The sequence below is a fragment of the Castanea sativa genome, chromosome 7, assembly GCF_040712315.1.
Source record: "Castanea sativa cultivar Marrone di Chiusa Pesio chromosome 7, ASM4071231v1".
Lineage (NCBI taxonomy): Eukaryota > Viridiplantae > Streptophyta > Magnoliopsida > Fagales > Fagaceae > Castanea > Castanea sativa.
In genome coordinates, this window is record NC_134019.1 from 38,802,406 (window position 1) to 38,828,013 (window position 25,608).

Genomic DNA, 25,608 nt, shown 5'->3' on the forward strand with positions numbered 1-25,608 from the left:
AAGTACCGGACTCCTCGGCATAAAGCTGTACATGCCCCTTGATTTTGTAATTTCAGACGGACGGTAGCAATGGAAAAATTCCTCCATCGTCAACCATCTAGCTCCGTCGGACATCACATCGTACAATACCTCGACGCTCAGAAAAACCCTCCATGCGTTCGGAGATATCTGGGTGACGGCCAAACCCAAGTACTGGAGGAGACGACAGTGCAAAGCACTCAGGGGAAAACGAAGACCAGCTTTTAGCATTTGCTCGTAGACCCCGACGTCTTCGAGACCGTAGTAATAGCACTTTTCTGATTTAAATGGTAGACGGATGGATATGGTGTCGGGTATTTGGTACTTTTGCCTCAGCGTGTTGAAGTGCGCAGGCTTGATGGTTGACACAAAGTCGTTCACCGTCCACAGAGGGAGCAAGACGAACTCCCTGAAGCCGTCAGGACCTATGACGGATTGGACCGGTGGGTCGATACCATCTAGGTTGTCGGTCGAGTCATACTCTGACCCGTCCCCATTCTGCCCTTCATCTTCCTCATGGGAAGGAGAGCTAGCCGACGGTTCCCTCTCCCCACTGGAGGTGTCTTGGTCTGCTTGACCTAACGAGAACACCTCTTCGTAACCCGCTCCCTCGCGGGCATAAGACTGACTACTTGACGCCTCACTAGACATCTGACACCTACATATGACGGGTAAAGGAAGCCTAAGGCTCTAGATTTGTACCGACGACGGGACCAACAAGAAAAATAAGGAACAAAACATTGTATAATAATAACTTACAAGCAGACGGCGAGAAAAACACGACGGGGAACTTATCAGCACGTTGTTTCTCGGATTCCCAAAGGAGACGGTTACTCTCTGAAATAAGTTGACGGTTGCGCTCTGAACAGCATAAAATTTTCAAAAAAGTGTAAAAGTGAATACGGTGGGTGGTATATATAGAAGGAATAGCGCGATAAACGAAGGGACGCCTCGATTCCAGCAAACAACCACTGAAATTCCCCCACGTGTCCTTGAGCATTTATGACAGCATTCCACCCTGTCCGTCAGAAATCCTAACCGTCATTCCATGAAACCGCTTGGGAGAGATGACGGTATCATGGAATGAGGGGGCAACTGATCGGGGATAAAACCAACATGAAGGTACCACCATGAAATGGTTACGATAGGGTGACAGGTTATATGACCAAGGAGGACGGATGCATAGTGGACGGACGAGTAAAATGCATGCGTATAATTTCTCCCACATTCTTCGGGCTACCTCAAATTACGATATATGATTAGGGCTGACGTGGCCTTGATTGTAATTCATGCCAACGTATATATGAAGAACTCTTGCACTACATGTTAGCCTTGATTGGAGGAACTTTATAAGGAAAAGAATTCTTGGAGGTATAAAAGGAAAGAACTTGATAATCAAGGGATGGAAGTAGGCTCCACGCCTCTATAAATACATCAAAAACCCCCATCACACGAGGTACACACATTAGACTCAACTCTGGCACTCTAGAGTTGTAAAGAAATTCTAACTTGACCTTCGGAAGGTTTTTGGCTGGCACCACACCGGTGCTCTCTCTTAGGTCTCTTTGTTTTCTCTTTGCAGGTGTTGACTCGACTCGGAGAGTGCTTGCAACTTACTGGTGGTTTTTTTCGGCATCATCACTAATCATGATGCAAAAGCTCCCATTGGAAGCATTCCACTTTACCTTATATTAGAAATATGCCAAGGACAAAACAAAAGAGTGGCGTTAGTGTTTTTATGAACATCGATAGGTTACTGCTGCTCCTCCTGATAATGAGCCACAATAATTAATTAGTTCCAATCCTTTTGTTGGGGGTAGGAATGCATATGAAATTTTCACGACTCATGATAAACGATATGCAATGTAGATAGCTGTCTATGGGGGAAAAAGAAAAAAGCAATGTTAGAAAGTTTGGACACGATCATTTGACTCGAGTCAGTTGTTAAATTTAAAAAGTAAAACGCATTAAATTTGTCATAATTATAAATGGAACGAGTTTCTTGGAAACCATGGACAGATGGACTTTAAACGATTGGCTTTTTGGTAAGTCCATGAGTCCCAAAGGGAAGCTTTTACAGTAGGATGACAATTTTTTTCCGCCCCTTCTTGTTTAGCTCCGCACGGATTTTTCCCTCCCTGCAAAGGTGATGGGGCGGGGATGGAGCAAGATTTTAGCCCAGCACCCGCCTCATCCCGTGTTCCTAAAAGTTATAATTGTAAATTTTTCATACCCTAAAACCTTACTATTTAAACAAACATATCAATATTAGCTTATTTTATTCTACTCAATGTGGTTCTCTGCCTTTATTTTGTTATGCATTATACTATGAGCTTTTTTTTTTTATGATTGTCTTGTTAAACACTTAGATATATTATTCAATTTTTTTCTAAAAATTGATTTGATTTGATGAGATAAATTTAGTTGTAATTTTAAGAACATTTTTATTAATGAAATAGATTTCATTAAAAAAATTGTACTAGTTGTAGAGCAAATTAATAAAAAATAGAGTTTCACAAAGTAAGGTAGGACTTCACGAGGTCCCGAGTGACAAGAATAGGGTAAGAAAGTTTTTCTAATCATGTGAGTAGGGCGAAAATGGAGCAACATGCAGGGCGGGACGAGTACCCATCCTCCGGCCCGCCACATTGCCACCATAATTGTTGATAAAAATAATACAAAAATTCAACTGCAAAAAGAGTTGGTCATATATTCTCTATTCACAGGCTCGAGACTTACTTTTGCAAACCTTACTTTACTTTTGTACCGATAGTTTGCAATCTCAAACACAACCATGATCATGGTGATCAGAGGAAGTAAATTGATTCAAATACTAGTATTTTATCTCATTGGGCTTCTCTGCATGGAAATGGCGTTGACTGGTGCAGTACCGTGCATGGATATCATAGTGAGCGAGAGGCTCTTCTCAAGATCAAAGAAGGCTTTAAGATGTTTCAGAACCCTTCTCTTCGTGGACAGCAGAAGAAGATTGTTGCAATTGGAGAGGAGTTGGATGTGACAACACAACTGGTCATGTGACCATGCTTGATCTCCACAGTCGAGACCCATCCAGCAAATTGCTAGGTGAGGTAAGTCTTTCTCTGCTTGACTTACCATATTTGAGATCTCTAGACTTGAGCCTCAACCATTTCCAGCAGACTCTAATTCCAGAGTTTATATGTTCTCTTAAATATATCGAACATCTCAACCTATCTAATGCCAATTTTCGAGGAACCATTCCCAGTAGTCTTGGAAACCTCACACACTTAAAGTCTCTGGATTTGAGTGGAAATGGCCTTTTTTATTTAAGGGCCGAAAACCTCAGTTGGGTTTATGGTCTTTCTTCTTTGGAAGTTCTTGCTCTAGGTGGTGTTGAGATTAGCAATGCAGAGGATTGGCTTGATGCAGTAAATATGCTACCTTCTCAGGTAGAATTGCGTTTATTCTTTTGTAAACTTCACAAGCTTCCTCAAAATTTGCATCTTATGAATTTTACTTCCCTTAAAAAGCTTGATCTCTCGTTAAATGAATTCAGTTCTACAATACCAGATTGGTTGTTTGACATTGATCATAGTCATGTTTACCTTAATCTTTCAAGATGTCAGTTACATGGTGTGATCCCGGATGCTTTCAGGAACCTGACTTCTCTCATGTCTCTTGATCTCTCGAAGAATAATCTCAGAGGTACAATACCTTTAACTTTAGGCCTTTTTCAAGAACAAGGCGAGCTTAACAGATCTTCATCACTGAGAGAATTGTATCTTTCCGGCAATGAATTGACTGGGTTCTTAGAAGAAAGTCTTACACAGTTTTCGCAACTGGTTGTCCTGGATGTGGCTATGAATTACATGGAGGGTAATATCACGGAAGCTCAATTCCAAAAATTCAGTAGCTTGCGGGCGTTGGATCTTTCTTCAAACCGGTTAGCACTGAAAGTGAGTTCTAACTGGACTCCACCCTGTCAACTTGAAACCATAGGTTTGAGGTCTTGCCTACTAGGCCCGAAATTTCCCCAGTGGCTTCGATCACAAAAGAATTTTTCTGCCATTGATATCTCTCATGCTGGAATTGTAGATGTCGTGCCAGATTGGTTTTGGAACCGTTCTTCCAGGATCATGTATATGAATCTGTCTTTCAACGCGCTCAGAGGACACGTGCCAGATTTTTCATCGCAACTCCATCTTTCACAACTGGATTTGACTACCAATTTCTTTCGGAGTCCCCTGCCTCTTTTCCCCACCAACACAAGGGTATTATTTTTGGCTAATAATTCATTTTCTGGACCTATTTTGAACTTGTGTAGAATATTGTCTATAAATAACTCCCTGAGTTATTTGGATTTATCTCTAAATTTTTGATCGGGAGAGATTCCAGATTGTTGGAAATATGGACACAATCTGATAGCTCTAAACTTAGCTGTCAACTCTTTGTGTGGACAAATTCCTAACTCAATGGGTCAATTAATACATCTTAACACATTGCGATTGGAGATGAATAATTTGTTGGGGGAAGTGCCTTTATCGTTGAAGAATTGCATTGAGTTGACTGTTTTGTATCTTGCGTATAACAGACTCTTGGGTAACGTACCGGCATGGATTGGTGAAAATTTACAGAACTTGAAATTTCTTTCATTACGTTCGAATGATTTCAGTGGAAATATTCCCTTGCAGCTGTGCCAACTGAAATATTTGAATCATTTGGATCTTTCATTCAATAATTTATCTGGAAGTATTCCACGATGCGTCTTTCTTGGCATGACTTCCTTTGAAGACACTATTCTTGACATGAATTATCCTTATCTGGCCTATTCTGACAGTGTCAAACTCACATTCAACTCCAGGGAGTTTATTAGGGAGTTTACTAGAAACAGCAATTATTCTTTTTATCTTTCCAACATTCTTGACCTTTCATCTAATAGATTGTTGGGAAAGATTCCCACAGAAGTAATGAGCCTAGCAGGATTGCTAATTTTGAATTTGTCAAGAAATCAGCTGGTCGGAACTATCCCACCAAACATCGGTGAAATGGAACATTTAAATGCTCTTGATTTATCAAGAAACCGCCTTTCATGCACTATGCCAGCTGGCATGACAAATATGCCCCTCCTGGAGTTTTTTGACGTGTCATTTAACAACTTGTCAAGGGAAATTTTACGTGGTCACCAGTTGAAGACATTTGATAACTTGTCCTATATAGGAAATCCTCAACTTTGTGGGTTTCCGCTTTCAAAGATATGCACAAGTAATGAATCATTCGGAAATCCGCATTGTAGCTTTGGAGATGAAGAAAAGCAAGGCATTCAAAAAGAAGTGCAGCATGGCTTTGAAATACCTCCCTTTTATTTAAGCATGGGGCTTGGATTTATTGCAGGGCACTGTGGATTTTGGGGCTCTTTGCTGCTGAGTAGATCTTGGAGGTATACTTATTTCCGCTTCTTGGGCAACATAAATGACAAAATTTATGTGATGGTAGCAGTTGGAGCAGCCAAGTTGCAAAGGAAGTTTCAACACCAACAAGCTCCCAAGTAAAAGGTCGTCAATAATTATGGTCAATGCTCACCTTTGCGAGTAGCTTCTTTATGTCTTTATGTATTAGAAGTGTTGAATAACTTGAATTGAACTATCTTGGACTCTTGGAATATGCTTCCAATGCTTGCATTGTCATAAATTCTACTGTCAAATGAAGTCTATTTTAAATTCAAATCAGAATCATTTGCAGCAAACTAAAATGGCAACGGCATTAACTCCGTTCCAAGAATCAAAGTAAATGCACCCTAATTCAGGTACTATTCCTTCTCCACATGTGATTCTGTATTAAGTTTAGACAAATTTACATGATCTCTATTCTTATATATATTAGTTGCATACTCACGCGATATGTAAGAATAAATCATTATTTTGTAATTGTAGTATAATATACAATTTGTTCTTTAAAATTTATTGAAAATAATTTGTTTTTTCTAAAAATTAAACAATTTTTAAAATTATTTTTCATCTTTTTATCTCTATCAATATATCATTGTATTATTTTGGAAGTGTTTGATTGAACATTGAAAATTTAAACGTTATAAAAATGAACGTTGGTATTTGTTGTGGGTTTTTAAATAATTACCCATTTAAGCTCTTTGAAAGATAATTATTTAATTACTACACAACAGTTCTACAAGGAAAAACCCATTGCAGCCCTTACACTATTTACTCCTTACAAGTCAATTATCTAGTTCTGAATTTCAGGTTTTAATTATTTTTATTTTGAAGAGTTTTATTTTATCTTTTACTTCACCTTGAAATAGTTTTGAAATGCAGGAGACCAAGACTTTGGTTTGGACTACAATAATAGTAAGAGTTAAGAGATATCCACTTGGTAAAACTACGGCATCTAGGACTCAATTTTTATTATATGGTACTAAACAATGCATCAATTAATTAAAAAAAATTATATAAAAGAAAGATATATTTTAAAAATACTCTCAAAATTTTAGTGATCCACTTGAAATTTAATAATATTTTATCTAAACTAAATTATCGAAATATCTTTCTCAAAAATTTTTAAAAAATATTATCGAAATACAAACATATATTTAGCTACTTGGCATCAGGATGATGATATGTAATGTATAGATTTTATTATATAAAAATACAACATTACTATATATGGTCAAAAAATTAAAATAAAATTTTAAATTTTTAGAAATTTTTAATAAAGTTTTGAAATAGAAAGTTAGTTAGAGTAGAATTTTAAATTTTTCCAAATTAATAAAGTTTTGCCTAAACTATAGTTGAAATAGAATTTTAAACTTCTTGAAACTTAGTTAATAGACTTTATAGAGTGAACTATCCAAATAATAAGAAACCATTTGTCTCATAAAGAAGATAGATGAGTAGAAACGTCTTTTTTGGACCTACAGGTGAGACAAATTAACACAAGATAGAGACATACACAGTGTGGCCCAACACTTTTTTTTAGATAGGTAGATAGTGGGGAGGGGAATGTGGGATCGATTCAAATCACAAACATAAGACACTACAAAATATTTTATTACCATTGAACTATCTTGTGTTCCATAACTTTTTTTAAACCTACTAAAAGAGATGATTTATTTTTATTTTTGAGGAAAAAGAGACAAAACGTTTAAACTAAGAAAAATGTGAAATAAAAAATCAATAAGTAGATTATAATACTTTTTTTTTTTGGTTGAGAAACACACACACATATATATAGGAGAAGGATAATGAGATAAAGGAATACACTCATACGCCAACGTCAAAACTGCATGCAGCAATTAGTATCGCAGAGCAAGTAATAAATCTCTTCTCAATATCACACCTTACCGATGTGGGATGCCTCGACAACACAGTTCTTTTTTTTATTTGAGAAACACACACATATATAGGAGAAAGAAAATGAAACAAGAGAATACACTCACGCACTAACACTAAAATAGATAACACTAATCGTTAAAAAAAGGGGTCTTTTGTAAAATGTCAGTGACTTATTGTGCATTGAACAAGATTTAAGGCTGACGTGGGACTATTTTAAAACGTGTAACATATTTGTGTTGTGCTTAGTGCACAAGAACGCATGCCAAACCCAGCCCGAGCAAGCCATGATACCCCCTTGCTATGTTGCAAGCGAAAAAACAACAAATACGGTAGTAATATTAAATGGTTATGGTTGCTTCATGCTTGCCAAAACACCCACCTGGAGCTTGCTTAATGATCATTTTTCTTTTTGTATATGATCTCGTACTTACCAAAGCTGAAAGGGGATCAAAGTGGACAACAACATATTAAAGTTAGTAGCTCAAGCTATTAATTGAGAGGGTGGGTACAAAGAAAAGAAGTAATAGCATCAGGCAAATTTGGGCGAAAAGGAAGATATTCAGAAAACAAAGGGCAAAAGGGTATAGGTTTTCAATCGGGTTGAGTTTCACGGATGAATCCCACCGAACCCAATATCCAACCAAGCATTTTAGTCCTCTTTTTTCTTTCTTTTTTTTTTTTTTTTTTTTTACACCCACATGCTTTTTTGAAACCACCTGTGAAGGGTTGTCAAACCAGGCCAGGTCGGATCGATTAATCAAGTTGGACAGATGGGTGAACAGCCTTGTATAAGCCTTTGTTGAATTCAAACCACATCTCATTTTTGTGTTTCATTTTATACTCCACCAATCACAATTTACCACACATTCATTTCACTTTCCTTATATAATACTCTAAGTTTAACAAGGAAAAATAATCAGACACATATCATACCATAAGTAATGAAGCATAAAATAGAACACAAAAGATGTGACAAAATTTGTATTTGTAATCTCCTTATTAGTATATATAATATAGGACAACGATTTCCTCCAAACATGTTTGTAGCAACTACTGCAAACAGGGACAGGTGTCAATTAAATAGGAAGACACTTAAGCTGCACATGACCCATTTTAAGTGAAGATATGTTAATCCTAACATTAACAGCGTTAGCCAAACACCTCTCACCCACAACAACAAAGCCTCACACCTCTTTCTCATCTCCTCACCCACAGCAACAGCCTCATGCCTCTCTCTCATCTCCCCCACCTCTGTTTTCTCAACAAACTCAGACCAGCAAGAGCTTGGGAGGCGGAATCAACGGCAGCCACATGTAGCGGCCGCCAATCTCACCGGACCATATCTCCATTCCTCCTCTTCACCCGCTTCTCCCTTTGCTGATTCCGCCCCATTCAGTTTCTCACTCAGACAATGCCACTTCCATAAATTCGTCGCCAAGGACCACCGCTCCTACCACTCCATCCTTTCTCGACATTCTACCTGACAGTAACAAATGCAATGGTTCTCAATTTGTTCAGGTCTGATTTTCTTCCAAAAAAAAAATTGTTTTTTAAAGATAATTATTTCCTCAAATTGGTTTCTCAAATTGCATTATATTTGAAGTTTGAATATTTGTCCTTATGATTATCACCATAGCTGAGTTCCATAGTTAAGAGCTTATGGTTTTGTTGGTTTTGAATGGGTAATTATTGTTGGTGGCAAGGATTTATATAGTACTTATTTTTTGGGAGTTTTTTAGTATAATTTTTGTTGAATAGGATGTTTTGGTATTTTGAGTTCTAAATATTGTTGTTGTTGTTCATCGTGACTGTTTATAAGACTATAAGCAACTACGGTTTTTTTTGTTGGGTTTATTAAAAAAATTGAATATTATTTTTCATATTGAATATTCTTAACACTATTGCTTTTTATTGGTTTTTGGATTTAGGAAGAAGCTCAAGTCAAACCTATTGATGGCAATCCAAGCACCCCGAGTAAACACAATAAGGATATTAAGGCACCAATGATTGGAATGAAATTTGATTGTGATGATAGTGCATATGAGTTTTACAAACAATGTGCTCATAGAATGGGCTTCAGTGTAAGGAAACAGTATGTTAGGCGAGGAAGTGCTAGACATGTTAAGAGGAGAACACTTTGTTGTTCAAAACAAGGTGAACGAGCTATTGACAAACGTCGTGAACAGGGGTATCTTTCCATCACCCAATTTCACGAATTGGTTATTTAGCACAAATGACTTGTCAACTTCAAAAGGATGGTATGTTAGAAGTTGTTTCTTTTCATGAACAACATAATCATGAGTTTGCTTCTTCTCCAATGAAACACATGATATACCTGTAAATGAACTTACTCTAATTAGGCCACCACGTGATTGAACTTATCTTGCTCCACTAGTCTTTTTGGGTTGATTCTTCTTACTTTGAGATTTTTTTTTTTTCCCCTTTCTAATGAACTTTTCAACCTTCCTCTTAGACGACCTACAGTAGGTTTTGTTTAGATCCCACATATGCCTTGAGAAATGTCCACATGTGACTCAAATCCACCATCACCTTGTAAAACATTCTCGGGAACAACTTCACCATGGACCTCACCCTCCATAGAGGACAAACAACATTTAATTCTCATTTCTAGCAAATCCTTCAATAATTTGTCAAAACATTTATCAACATGTTCATACATCATCTCTTTCTCCACTGCAAGTGTGTTAATTTGAAGACATTTGTGACTCAAATGAGAAAGATGCTTTCCCACTGACTCTTGAGCACTACCTTTAATATCATTGCCTCGATAGTTCTTGATAGAACCAACATTTGCATCTTGTGTCCATCTTTTCAATACATAATGGGCTGGAATTCTCTTAACATTTTTCTTATCAAGGACGTTAAAAGCATGGGAACATAGAATTCCCAAAAAGCTAAACTTCATGCAACTGCATTGGACTGTCATTGTTGAGGCTTCATATTTGACTAAGTGCTCTTGAGTTTTCTTTTGATATTTCACTATGTATTCTATGATAGAATCAAATTTACTAGCCTTGTAAATAGTACAATCCACAATCTTCACATATTCACCTTGAAACATTTTGAATATTTCTGGAGTGTACAACTTTGCATCATGTCTCAACATCTCAAAATCAAATAGTAAAACTGGTGTTGTTTGCCTCATTTTGAACTCTGCTTGTAGTTCTTGACTTCGCTTATCAGACAATACTCTAGAGTAATGGCCAAAAAATTACAAAAGATCATGTTTTGGCTTCAAGTATTTCTTCAACACACTATTCATTGACTCACTGCATTAAGTGCTTTTCATATCAGTAGTGAACATATGTCAACCGTATACCATACACCATTTCTCTTTCACATCAAACATTTCACGCAACCATAGATTATCAATTAGATCATATGTCTCAAGCATGTTATTCCAAGCAACTATCCATTCATTTTCATCTTCGAAATCATACACACAATTACTAAGATCATTTCAAAATTGGATTGATGAATTAAATATTTGATGTAGACGTTTAGCAACATTCTAATAAATATGTCACACACATAGATGGTGATTTGATTTAGGAAACACATCTTCTATTGCATTAGCCATTGCAACAGATTGATCTGTAAATATAGTTTTTGGTTGTTTCCCTGACATTGCACTCAAAAAGTTTCAAACAACCACTTGAATGACATTATAGTTTCATCATAAAGTAAAGTTGCACCAAAGATAAGTGATTGTTTATGATGATGAACCCCGATGAATGGAGCAAAGGGTCAACCATATGAATTTGTTCAATAAGTGGTGTCAAAACATATAACATCCCCAAAGTGTCCATAATCAACTATAGATTTAGAATCAGCCCAAAAAATATTCAAAATTTGATTATCATCATCAAGTTGTATAGAATAAAAATAAGATGGATCTTCTAATTGCATCTTTCTAAAGTGATCCATCATAGCACGGCCATCTCCTCTCTTTAAAGCCTCTCTCCTCTTGGAATTTACATGATTTCTATAGTCAACATTCAAAAACCCAAGATTTTCATAACCACCAACTTGCATGCTCAACAAATCTATGGTTTGTTTTATTGATACCCTAAATTTTTTTGCATCATCCGCAAAAGCTTGTTGGGCAAGTGTAATTTTCCTATTTGATCTTAAAATGTGTTTCATTGGAGAAGGAGTAAACTCATGATTATGTTGTTCGTAAAAAGAAACAACTTCTAACATACCATCCTTTTGAAGTTGACAACTCATTTGTGCTAAACAACCAATTCGTGAAATTGGGTGATGGAAAGATACATGTTCACGACGTTTGTCAATAGCTTGTTCACCTTATTTTGAACAACAAAATGTTCTCCTCTTAACATGTCCAGCACTTCTTCGCCTAACATACTGTTTCCTTACACTGAAGCCTATTCTATGAGCATATTGTTTGTAAAACTCATATGCATTATCATCACAATCAAATTTCATTCCAATCATTGATGCCTTAATTTCCTTATTGTGTTTACTCAGGGTGTTTGCACTGCCATCAATAGGTTTGACTTGTGCTTCTTCCTAAATCCAAAAACCAATAAAAAGCAATAGTATTAAGAATATTCAATATAAAAAATAATATTCAACTTTTTTAATAAACCCAGCAAAAAAATCGTAGTTGCTTATAGTCTTACAAACAGTTATGATGAACAACAACAACAACAATATTCAGAACTCAAAATACCAAAACATCCTATTCAATAGAAATTATACTCAAAAACTCTCAAAAAATAAGTACTATATAAATCCTTGCCACCAACAATAAATACCCATTCAAAACCAACAAAACCATAAGTTCTTAAGCTATAGAACTCAGCTGTGGTAATAATCATAAGGACAAATATTCAAACTTCAAATATAATGCAATTTGAGAAAATAATTATCTTTAAAAAACAATGTTTTTTTCTAAAAAGAAAATCAGACCTGAACAAATTGAGAACCATTGCATTTGTCACTGTCAAGGAGAACGCCGAGAAAGGATGGAGTGGTAGGAGTGGTGGTCCTTGGCGGCAAATTTGTGGAAGCGGCATCGGCTGAGTGAGAATCTGAATGGGGCAAAATCAACGAAGGGGGAAACGGGTGAAGAGGAAGAATGAAGATATGGTCCGGTGAGATCAGCGATTCCGCCTCCCAAGCTCTTACTGATCTGAGTTTGTTGAGAAAACAGAGGTGGAGGAGATGAGAGAGAGGCGTGAGGTTGTTGTTATGGGTGAGGAGATGAGAGAAACGCGTGAGGCTTTGTTGCTATGGGTGAGAGGCGTTTGGCTAACACTGTTAACGTTAGGGTTAACAGATCTTCACTTAAAATGGGTCATGTGCGATGCACATGACCCCCAAGCTTAAGTGTCTTCCTATTTAATTAAAACATGTCCCTATTTGCAGCAGTTGCTGCAAACATGTTTGGAGGAAATCCTTATCCTATAATATATTACCTAGATATTGTGTCACCAACATTATTCAAGTTTTAAGTGAGATCATGCCATAATAGTCACCACTCACTCATCCACAAGCCCGTGAGAGGCCTACTCCAAACTCATAAGATACTATCTCCTTCACATATGTAATACATCTATCATCTTATTAGATAACAATAGATTTATAAGTAGTTGGCAATAGATGGAAAGAATAACTTGACCAAAAATAAATAGTATAGGAAAGAAAATCCTGATTCAGAGCCCCCTATTCAACCATCTCATTTGCTTAACAAGGCCAAAATTTTTGCAAGGGAACCCTACAAGCAGACACACTCACATCTATCCAAATATCAACTTAAAATCAAGATCAGGTTGGCGGAAACAACCAAATAACCAATCTAGAAACACCTCCATCCCTTCCCTATTATTTTACTAGGACTTGCAACTTAAAGAAATAGCACCTACTAAAGAGACTGAACGAAGCAAAATCGGGTGAGATTCTAAAGTGAACTAGTTTTACACATAAAGAAACAAAAGGTTATACAAGGTCAAAACCCTATTTATGAAAAATAACTGTACAGTATTGACTGCTCTAGTGATCGAAATCAGAACTTAGGGGTGCAGATAATCGCATGAGGCTCCCTTCTTATTGCAGTGCCCACTCTCAGCTATATAATAAGATTGAAAACAATATCATTTACAACTCTTTCACATTCAAGGCACTTCAATTAACACACTATTACTAATGACAGAGAATGAAATCGAAAACCAATTAAAATTACCACCATAAGCAAAGTTTGGAAGCTTTAATTGATTTTCCCACGGTTTCTGAGAAATTAAACAAAAGAAACAAGTGAGAGAGATAGAGAAAGATTAGTACCTGGAAGATCAACACAGACGCAAAGAGACAGAGCAGTAATAAAATCAGGGGGTTGGGTTTTTTTAGTAGAGTAATGCTTTACGAGAGAATTCACAAACTTCGTTAAACCAAAAAAAAAAAAAAAAGTTTTTTGTAGTAAAATTTATAATAAATTTAAATTTTTCTAAAAAGAAGTGTTTTGTTAAAAAATTTATATTTTTCCATATGGGTTGGATTTGGAGCAGTAAAGAAACACCCACTCCCGACCCGTTCTGATTTGGATCTTTGAAGCTAACACCAACATACGGGCCATTGGAACTAGGGCTTTGTGAGAAACCTGCTTGACTCACTCGCTTGATCCAATCCGAAATGGGTTTTATTTTACCCATTAAAATTGTGGGTCAGTTTGACATGTGGAAATTCCTTGTATTGTTGAGCACCTAGTGCATCAAGGTGTACTTTTTTTTTTTTTCTCGTTTGAATGAAATTGCGATTTTTACATTAAAACAAAGAATATTAATTTTAAAAAAATGGGATTGGGATTGTGCATTTGTGTCCAGTGCATCAATTGCACTGGACACTTAAAGCGAGCTAAACCCCTAGAGAAATGTGATAACATAGTCATTAAACTTGAACTAGACATGAACCTAATCTTAGAGTTGGGTTATTAGTTCTCTAGTTCAATCAATGGATCACCAATTGAACCAGAGGGTCAAATAAAGTACATAATTATATAGCTATAATAATAATTTTGATAATACATAAAATAAAATAAAATATATAAATTAAAAAATAGGCATATCCCTAAATAGTTAATTAAAATTAAGTTTAGAAATTAGCCACCTAATCAAAATCATAATTTCACAAATGCAAATCACTTTTGACTCCTTTTAAGTTAGTATCCCTAGCAAATTTACGAAATTTTCTATTTTAAATAGCAAGGAAGTAGAAAAAGACACTATCATGGACCTTTGCATGTAATTTTTTTCCTAACTACAAAATCTGCTTGATGAAAACAACCCATCTAGGTTGCACAAGTTATAAACACAATGTTGGAATTCAGTGGGCAAATCTGCTTGATGAAAACAACCCATCTAGGTTGCATAGGTTACAAAAACAATGTTGGGATTTAGTGGGTTTTACCAATTTAATTGCACGAGTAGTCTAATAAATCAATCAAACCCGCTTACATGTACATATTGGTCACTTGGCTTATATTCTGATTAATTAGTGCGGTTTGGATTTTATAATTTATGTGCAGTAGTGATGGTTTTAGGAATCTGTTTAAGGGTAGTGACTAAAAAACTTAAATTATACAAAATATAATAAAGAGTTAATTTGAATATATCAACATCACAAAAAAACACGCAAATACTTAAAGTATTACAATTTCTTTCTAGTAACAAAAAGAAAAAGAAAAAGAAAAAATGGATTGAAAAGAGATAAAATGGGAATTAAGAATGGTGATGAGAGAGAGAGAGAGAGATATGTGACATTTGCTACAACTGCAAGTTGAGTTGCTAAGGAAAACAAAATTATTACAACTGCAAAGCTGAAGAGACCAAAACTGCTGGTACTGCTAAAGAAAACTCATGACTATAGTATTACTCGATACATTTTTAAAGGAAAAATGAAGTTAGAGATTATTTTTATGTAATAATTAAGTTGAACAAGTTGCAAATTTGAATAATATAAAAGATTTTTATTTTTTGTTTTTAAATAGTTTTCTGTTGAAAATATGTTCACTTGATGTTCTTTTGTTTAGTCTTCTTTTAGTAAAATTATTGTGAAATTGTTGTGAATATAGCATTATTCTTATTTTGGATGAACTCAAATTCTTTGACAGGTGATTAAAATATGTTAGTTTGGTAAGTCATGGTGGTCATTGACTTAAACATGGATCTGTTCCTGATTATGCGTAATACCCCTTTGTTGGTGCATGCAAAAAAGTAAAAAAGCAAAACTTCGGTGGAAATGAATATGAAATTTTCATGACTCATGATAAACCGCAATTATGCAATGTAGATACCTATCTATAGGTAAAAAGAAAAAAATGCAATGTTGAAAGTTGGGACTCGATCATTTGACTTCTTGGCACTTGGTTCTTCAAATACCCATGACCTATCTATAGGTAAATAAATAAATAAATAAATAAAATAAAAAAGCAATGTTGAAAGTTGAGACTCGATCATTTGAGTATTTGACTTCTTGGCTCTTTTATTTATTTATTTATTTTTGAGAATCGACTTCTTGTCACTTGGTTCAACCACACTACTTGCAGATTAGATCAAAAGTATAAATTAATTGTCACTTTATTATATAATCTTATAGATGATATAGTAAATAATAACCAATTCGCACAAAATTTGACATCTATACTAAGAGCGTAAAGAAAATACAATCCAACGGTTAAATTTTTAAAATATATAGTAATGTTAATGATTTTGAGTAAAGTTGTAACCTTAGACTACATTTAATTTTATAGCTAAACTTTTTCTTTATATATATATAACTTCTCAATGAACATGCATGAACGTCAAGTCCACTTAACATTTAGGAGAAATTTATGTGCAAAGACTTCATCTACTAATAATTGAGAAGTTTCTTCATAGAAGACTTCGAATTTACGACTAAACTTTCTAGTGTTGATGATAACTCAATTTCTGATAAAGGATCCCTCCATCGTTTCAACAATCCTTCATTCGTTCTTTAAAAATAATTTCCGATAAATTTTAGCTTAATATTAATTCATTTTTTATAGACATGCATGTTTTGCAAACAAAAATAAATCCAGTAATAAATGGTTATTTACGTAGATAGCTATTCAATCATTGGTTGTCTTTCCAAGGTGACTAGTTATTCCTTAAAACTAATTATTCCCTTAAACTGAGATTTTAGAAAAGTTATGACAATTATTTTTTGCTCAGAGCCATTTAGTTTAATAGGAATTCTTAGCCTCCGTTTGGTAGAGCATTTTAAATACAAATTTTCAGTTTTTAAACAATATTATATACATTTTCACACACTTTTTTACCTATACGTATTTCAAGAAACTACAAACAACATTACTCAAACTTCTCTACCAAACGGGCTCTTAGTGTTTCTAATCGAAATATTTAAAGTTTTCACATTCCTCTCTTTTAATTATCGAATCATTAAAGAAAAAAAAAGTTATTCTTTAATGTGCATAATAACTTTAAAAGTTAATAGTAAATCTTTAAAAACATAAATTCACTCTCTACATGTAATATTTTTTAATAAAAACAAATCAAAAATCCAATTTTACACTATCTTCGATACCTAAATCCACAAACATTTCCATTACCATGATTTTAGTTGCCAAATATATATACAATCCAGATTTTAAATGATTTCTTTGTATATATATATATATATATATATAATTTTTTATATGCTTATTGCTTTGAAAATTAGGAAATGGTGTTAACTTAAAAATATTCAAACATAATTTAGAATAATTGAACCCCACAAAAAGTGTAAATATAATTGTATGAATAAGATATTTTAATTTTAATTTGTGAAATATAATTACAAGCTTTTATTCAAATTCTACAACTAAAGGTATGATTGGAATAATTATTCTATTACATTGCCTTTTATTTTCAATAATATGAATTTGTATTTTTAACATAATTTTCATTTAGTATACCAAATGCGTCGTATATAACATTTAGAACAATTAGACAATGATCCATCTGTGATAATCCTACCACAAAAATTTCATAGAAAAATTTCATCACCTACAATAAGAATTTTGTAAACTAAGAGGTTATAAGATTATAATTGACAAGGTTAATTTTTATTTTTTCCTTTCACGTTGTAAGACTCACTTTTCTTATTTTTCTACCAAAGGGAAGTTTCTACACACCATACGTGATAGAACTTTTTCCATAATTGTTGATACAAATAACAAAAAATCAAACAAAAAAAAAATTATTATTTTTAAAAATAAAAAAGCAAAGTTACATGAAGACTTCATTTACCTAAAGGCAACTGCAGAAAGAGTTGGTCATATATTAATCTCTATTCACAAGCTCGCTTGAGACTTAAGACTTGCTTTTGTAAACCTTTCCTTTTATACCGATAGCTTGCAATCTCAAACACAACCATGATCATGGTGGTCAGAGGAAGTAAATTTATTCATATACTAGTATTTTATCTCATTGGGCTTCATTGGATGGAAATGGCTTTGACTTGTGCGGTACCGTGCATGGATAGTGAGCAAGAGGCTCTTCTCAAGTTCTAAGAAGGCTTTAAGAGTGCTTCAGAATCCTTCTCTTCATGGACAGCAGATGAAGATTGTTGCAATTGGAGATGAGTTGGATGTGACAACGCAACCGGTCATGTGACCATCCTTGATTTCCATGGTCGAGACCCTTACAACACATTGCAAGCTCATGAGGTAAGTCCTTCTCTGCTTGACTTACCATATTTGAGTTACCTAGACTTGAGCCTCAACGATTTCCAGCATATTCCAATTCCAGAGTTGATTGGTTCTCTTCAATATATCAAATATCTCAACCTATCTAATGCCAATTTTCGAGGAACCATTCCCAGTAGTCTTGGAAACCTCTCGCACTTGGAGTCTCTAGATTTGAGTTGAAATGGCTTTTCTTTAAGAGCCGAAAACCTCAGTTGGGTTTATGGTCTTTCCTCTTTGAAAGTTCTTGATCTGGGTGGTGTTGATCTTAGCAATGCAGAGGATTGGCTTGATGCAGTAAATTTGCTTCCTTCTCTGGTAAACTTGCGTTTATTCTATTGCAAACTTCCCAAGCTTCCTCAAATTTGCATCATGTGAATTTTACTTCACTTGAATTCCTCGATCTCTCGTTTAATAACTTCAGTTCTACAATACCAAATTGGTTGTTTGACATTGGTCATAGTCTTGTTTACCTTAATCTTTCAAGATGTCAGTTGCAAGGTGTGATCCCAGATGCTATTGGGAACCTGGCTTCTCTCATCTCTCTTGATCTCTCGAAGAATGGCCTCAAAGGTCCAATTCCGTTAACTTTAGGCCTTTTTCAAGAACAAGGTGAGTTTAACAAATCTTCATCACTGAGAGAATTGTATCTTTCTAGCAATGGATTGAACGGATCCTTGGCACGAAGTCTTGCACAGTTTTCGCAACTGGTTGTCCTGGATGTGGCAATGAATTGCATGGACGGTAGCATCAAAGAAGCTCACTTGCTAAAATTCAGTAGCTTGCGGGTGTTAGATCTTTCTTCAAACTCGTTGGCATTGGAAGTGAGTTCAAGCTGGATTCCACCCTTTCAACTTGAAACCATAGGTTTGAGGTCTTGCCTACTAGGCCCGAAATTTCCCCTGTGGCTTCGATCACAAAAGAGTTTTTCTGCCATTGATATCTCTAATGCTGGAATTGTAGATGTGCCAGATTGGTTTTGAAACCTTTCTTCCAGGATCATGTATATGAATCTGTCTTTCAACGAGCTCAAAGGACATGTGCCTGATTTTTCATCCCAACTCCAACTTTCACAACTTGATTTGACTAGCAATAACTTTTGGAGTCCCCTGCCTCGCTTCTCCGCCAACTGAAGGGTATTGTTTCTAGCTAGAAATTCATTTTTTGGACAAATTTCAAACTTACGTGAAATATTGTCTATGAATAACTCCCTGACTTATTTGGATCTATATTCAAATAATTTATCGGGAGAGATTCCAGACTGTTGGAAATATGGATACCATCTGGTCACTCTCAACTTAGCCAATAACAATTTTTCAAGACAAATTGCCAACTCAATGGGCCAATTAATACATCTTAAAACATTGCAATTGGAGAACAATAGTCTATCGGGAGAAGTGCCTTTATCATTGAAGACTTGCACTGACTTGACTGTTTTGAATCTTGCCAACAACAGACTCTTGGGTAACGTACCCGCATGGATTAGTGAAAATTTACAAAACCTGGAATTTCTTTCATTAAGTTCTAATTCATTCAGTGGAAATATTCCCATGCAGTTGTGCCAATTGAAATATTTGAATTATTTGAATCTTTCGTCCAATAATTTATCTGGAACTATTCCATCATGTGTCTTTCCTGGCATGGCTTCCTTGGAAGCCATGCATTATCCTTACATGAGTTATCCTTATATGGCCTATTCTGATGGTGTCAAACTCACATTCAACTTTAGAGAGTTTATTAGAAACCATCGTTCTTGTTATTTTTCGAACTATCCTTCCTATGTGCTTGACCTTTCATCTAATAACTTGTCGGGAAAGATTCCCACAGAAGTAATGAGCCTAGGCGGATTGCTATATTTGAATTTGTCAAGAAATCATCTGGTCGGACCTATCCCACCAAGCATTGGTGAAATGGAAAATTTAGAGGTTCTTGATTTATCAAGGAACCACCTTTCATGCACTATGCCCACTGCCATGATAGATATTCCCTTCCTCATGGATTTCAACGTATCATATAACAACTTGTCAGGGAAAATTTTACATACCGGCCAGTTTAGTACAATTCCAGACTCAAGCTTTATAGGGAATAATCAACTTTGTGGGCCTCCACTTTCAAAGATATGCTCAAGCAATGAATCATTCGGAGATCCACATTGTAGCATTGAAGAAGGAGATGAAGAAAAGCAAGGCATTCAAAAAGAAGAGCAGTATGGCTTTGAAATAACTTCATTTTATTTTAGCATGGGACTCGGATTTATTGCAGGGTATTGTGGATTTTGGTGCTCTTTACTGATGAATAAATCTTGGAGGTGCACTTATTTCCGCTTCTTGGGCAACATGAATGACAAAATTTCTGGGATGGTACAAGGTAGCAGTTGGAGTAGCCAAATTGCAAAGGAAGTTTCAACACCAACAAACTCCCAAGTAAAGGGTCGTCAATAATTCTGTTCAATACTAACTTTTGCGAGTACCTTCTTTACTTCTTTAAGTATTAAAAGTGTCTTCTTTATGTCTTTTAAGTATTAAAAGTGTAGAATAAACTGTAATATCTTGGATTCCTGGAATACGCTTCCAATGCTTGCATTGTCTCATAACTTCTACTGTCAAATGAAGGTTATTTTAAATTCAAATTAGAATAATTTGCAGCAAACTACAACGGCGATGGCATTAACTCCGTTTCAAGAATCAAGGTGAATGCACCCGAATTCAGGTACTATTCCTTCTCCCCATGTGATTCTATATTAAGTTTAGACAAATTTATATGATTTTTACTTCTATATATATACTAGATACAGACTCATGTGATACGTGAGAATAAATGATTATTTGGTAATTGTAGTATAGTATACAATTTGTTCTCTAAAAGTTATTGAAGATAATTTGTTCAAGCAAAAAATTAAACAATTTTTAAAATTATTTTCCATCTTTTTATCTCTACCAGTATATCATTTTAGGTGTGTTTAATTGATATTATTCATTTTTTAGATGGTTCTTATTTTTCAAAATTATATTATAGTGCGCCATGTTTTTCTTTTTCTTTTTTTCTTGTACATCTATACTTTTAAGTTTCAAATAAATTATTCAAATTCTTCATTCTCTTAATGGAGATTATTATTATAATCAAAACTCATAAAAAAATTACACTTGATATTACTTAAATAATTGATAAGCACATTCAAATGCATAGCCAAGATTGTGTTTTGATATAAATTCAAATTATCACTCTTCCAAAATAATTAAATATTAACTCAAACAAAAATAAACCAAAGCTATGAGAGAGAGAGAGAGAGAGAGAGAGAGAGAGAGAGCATTTTTTTGAATAGGAAAAATATGCATTTAGTGGTAGAGAAAATGACAAATTTATAGTAAGGGATGAGAATAAGAAAAGCCAAATTAAAGGAAGATAAAATACTTCTTCATAGTTCTAATGATGATATTTGCATGTTGAGTGTTGTTGATAAGATGATCAATATGGTCACTAGTGATAATTAAGACATTTTTGATGATTGATTTTCTGTGATGAGATAGAAGTTCTTTTCTAGAAAGTAGCAATTTTCTTATATCCCGATCTAAGTCAGATTTATAATAGGAGGCCAGGCTTATCATTATAAATTTGATGAAAAGAAAGAGATAAACGTAACTTAAGGATATATATATATATATATATATATATATATATATATATATATATATATATATATATATATATATATGTATGTATTATAGGTAATTCTGTTGTATCTATTATCTAATGAAATTTTTCTTAATTAATACTAAGAAATAGTTTTTTTTTAGAAGTCTTTTTAGTTGTAGGACTAAATTTTATCAATGCGGGATAGAAATTTGACTAAAACAAAGAGATGACATGCTGTATCAATTATCCAATGACTATCTTTTTCTCTTTTTTAATATATAGAATTGTGAATGAGACCAGTGAGGTAAATAAAAAAGTATACGTTTATGTACTAAAAACTATCATTAGGAAAATACATCATAAGTAAAAACTTTCTTAAAAAAAAAGTATTAGGAACAGAAATGAACATTGGACCCATAAAAAAAAATGAAATGAACATTGGAAATTTTAACGTTATAGAAATGAACGTTGGTATTTGTTGTAGGTTTTTAAATAAAACCCACTTAAGCTCTTTGAAAGATAATTAATTAATTACCACACAAAAATCCTACAAGGAAAAACTCACTGCAGCCTAATACTATTCACTCCTTACAAATCGATTATCTAGTTCTGAATTACAGGTTTTTATAATTATTTTATTTTGAAGAGTTTAATTTTATCTTTTACTTCACCTTGAAGTAGTTTTGACATGGAGGAGACCAAGACTTTGGCTTGGACTACAATAATAGTAAAAGTTACAATAAGTAATGACACAACGACTTCTAGGACTCAAACTTTTATTATACAGTAGTAGACAATGCATAAAAATTTTAAAAGAAAAATATATTTTAAAAATACTATCAAAACTTTAGTGAGCCGCTTGAAATTTAATAATGTTTTATCTAAATCAAATTGTCAAAATGCAAACATATATTGAGCTGCTAATTGGCATAAGGATGGTGATATGTAATGTGTAAATTTTATTATATAAAAATACAACATTATAATAGATGGTCAAAATAATTAAAATATATTTTCAATTTTATTTTAAAATTCTTGAAATTTATTGAAATAAAAATTCAATTGGAGTAGAATTTTAAATTTTTTCCAAATTAAACTAATAGAGTTTTAAACTTCTTGAAACTTAATTAACAGACTTTTACATAAAGTGAACTATCCTAAATAATAAGAAACCATTTGTCTCATAAAGAAGATAGATAAGTATAGACGTATTTTTTGAACCTACATGTGTGACAAACAGACACAAGATCTAGACATATACAATGTGGCCCATCATTTTTTTTTTTTTTTTTTTTTTGAGATAGGTAGATAGTGGAGAGGAAAATGTGAGTTTCAATTCAAATCACAAACACGGCACATTGCAAAAGATTTTGTTACCACTTAACTATCTTGTATCCCAACACTTTTTTTAAACCTATATGAAAAGAGACTATTTATTTTTATTTGTTGGAAAAAAAAAAAAAAAAGACAAAACGTTTAAACTAAGAAAAATGTGAAATAAAAAAATAATCAATAAGCCAATAATATTGATTGTTAAAAAAGAGAAATGATATGTCCACAACATTTTCACAACATTTTCACAACATTTTTACTACAAATCTTAAGTGGCAGGTTGTTACTAGTTGTTATTGTTGGGGGCAAAAAAATAACCTTAGTGTTAGGTTCAAATTTGAACCAATAATAACTAACTACTTATGATTTATTGTGAAAATGTTATAAAAATGTTGTAGACATAGCATCTCTCTTTTAAAAATGCCAATAATTTATTGTGCATTGAATGCATGCCAAACCCGGCCCTAGCAAAACGTGATACCCCCACTGGCGGAGCCAGAGGGGGGTGAGGGGGGGCACCTGCCCCCTGACTACTAAATTTTTTTTTTTTTTTTTGTATTAGTAGTCACATGGAGGAAAAAAGAAAAAAGACTTCTACTTGTTGAAACTTGAAAGTGACCAAACCACCTATTTCGCTATTTTTTTATTTTTATTTTATATCATTATTTACACTATTTTTACTATTTATGATATTTTTCACAGCATTTTATCTTTGAATGATGCTAGAGATATTACAAATTTTACTAATTATGTCTTACAAATTGGCATGTTACCAATCACAAAAAATAATTTCAAACATTTATTCATTATATTTTTTAAGTAACACTAATCATTATTTTTACTCCATTAATTTGTAAATTATTTAGTAGCTATGAATTGGTTGTTTTTGTTTATTTATTTTAATAACATGAAATATATTCATATTTGCTTACAATTGTTTATTTATTTTGTTATTGTTGTTGATTAATGTTTTTTAGATAAATTTTACTTTTAATATCGTCTTTTAAATTTGTCCCCTCTAAATTAAAATCCTAACTCCGCCACTGGATACCCCTTTTTTTTTTTTTTTTGAGAAACCGGACCCGAAGGCCCTGATCAATTGGAAGGAACAAAAAGGAATTTACAATGAATCCCGAGCGACTAGAGGAGCTAAATTCTCAGGAAAGGAATTAGACCAAACCTGGAGCTCATTACTAGACTTAGAAATTCTGGCTTACCTATACGCTTTACAAATGAAAAAGTATGAAAAACTACAATACTGAAAAACTTTAGCTAGTGATAGGACATCAGTAATAACATGACTATATTTTGGATGCGTTGAGTCTTTATTCCAAATAGCTTTAAGAACTACCTCAGCATCACCCTCAAAAGTGCAGTGCGTGATCCTCAATTCTTTTGCAAATAGCATTGCCCTGCGGCAGGCCAAGAACTCAACAATTGCAGCCGAGGAAGGGAGCTGAATCCGTTGGGATAAGGCTCCAAGCACACCCCCTTGTTATGGTGCAAGCGAAAAAGCAACAAATGTAGTAGTAATAAATGGTTATGGTTGCTTGCCAAAACACCCACCGGGGGCTTGCGTAATGGTCATTTTTCTTTTTGCAGACAATCTCGAACTTACCAAGCCGAAAGGGGATCAGAGAGGACAACAACATATTAAAGTTAGTAGCTCAAGCTATTAATTGAGAGGGTGGGTACAAAGAAAAGAAGTAATGGCATTAGGCAAATTTGGGCGAAAAGGAAGATATTCAGAAAGCAAAGGTCAAAGGGTATAGGTTTTTCCATCCGGTTGAGTTTGATGGATGAACCCCACCAAACCCACTATCCAACCAAGCATTTTAGTTTTTTTTTTTTTTTTTTTATACACCCACGTGTTTTTTTGAAATCACCTGTGAAGGGTGGTCCAACTGGGCTAGGTCAGATTAGTTAATCAAGTTGGACAGATAGATGAACAACCCTATATAAGCCTTTGTCGAATTCAAATTACGTCCCATTTTTGTGTTTCATTTTATACTCTACTAATCACAATTTATCATATATTTGTTTCACTTCCCTTACAATATACCTTAAGTTTAACAAGGAAAAAAATCAAACACATATCATACCATAAGTAATAGAGCATAAAATAGAACACAAACAATGTGACAAAATTTGTAATTGTAATCTCCTCATTGTTATATATAATATATTACCTAGATATTGTGTCACCAACATTGTTCGGGTTTTAAGTGAGATCATGCCATAAGAGTCACCACTCACCAAGAAGCCCGTGAGAGGCCTGCTCCAAACTCATAACATACTAACTCCACATATGTAATACATCTGTCATTTTATTAGATTTATAATTAGTTGGCAATAGATGAAAAGAACAACTTGACCAGAAAAAACAGTATAGGAAAGAAAATCCTGATCCAGAGCCCCCTATTCAACCATCTCATTTGCCAAACAAAGCCAAAAATTTTGCAAGGAAACCCTACAAGCAGACGCACACGCATCCATCCATATATCAACTTAAAATCAAGATCAGAGAGGCATGTTGACACGCCGGAAATAACCAAA

The 25,608-nt window shown here is 34.1% G+C and overlaps 2 protein-coding genes and 1 pseudogene across 2 annotated transcripts; 2 read left to right on the forward strand and 1 right to left on the reverse strand.

The window, feature by feature from the left end:
- Window positions 1–3,059: 3,059 nt before the first annotated feature.
- LOC142644427 (receptor-like protein EIX1) lies at window positions 3,060–4,376 on the forward strand. The gene has a single exon (XM_075819045.1). It carries the CDS (start codon window positions 3,060–3,062, stop codon window positions 4,374–4,376), a length of 1,317 nt encoding a protein of 438 aa, XP_075675160.1.
- A 5,579-nt stretch (window positions 4,377–9,955) lies between these two features.
- Window positions 9,956–12,771, reverse strand: LOC142644428 (protein FAR1-RELATED SEQUENCE 5-like; annotated as a pseudogene).
- A 5,260-nt stretch (window positions 12,772–18,031) lies between these two features.
- On the forward strand, window positions 18,032–19,135 carry LOC142644429 (uncharacterized). Its single transcript, XM_075819046.1, has 4 exons — window positions 18,032–18,069; window positions 18,288–18,405; window positions 18,582–18,961; window positions 19,051–19,135. Exons 1-4 carry the CDS (start codon window positions 18,032–18,034, stop codon window positions 19,133–19,135), a joined length of 621 nt encoding a protein of 206 aa, XP_075675161.1.
- The last annotated feature ends 6,473 nt before the right edge of the window (window positions 19,136–25,608 follow it).

What these genes read in the sequence shown, in the direction of transcription:
- LOC142644427 (XM_075819045.1), top strand. Translation starts at nt 3,060, where the DNA reads ATGCTTGATCTCCACAGTCGAGACCCATCCAGCAAATTGCTAGGTGAG.
- LOC142644429 (XM_075819046.1), top strand. Translation starts at nt 18,032, where the DNA reads ATGGTCGAGACCCTTACAACACATTGCAAGCTCATGAG. An exon ending in ACACATTGCAAGCTCATGAG is followed by an intron (nt 18,070 to 18,287) that starts GTAAGTCCTTCT and finishes CTTTTCTTTAAG; the next exon opens with AGCCGAAAACCTCAGTTGGG. An exon ending in TAAATTTGCTTCCTTCTCTG is followed by an intron (nt 18,406 to 18,581) that starts GTAAACTTGCGT and finishes TCAAGATGTCAG; the next exon opens with TTGCAAGGTGTGATCCCAGA.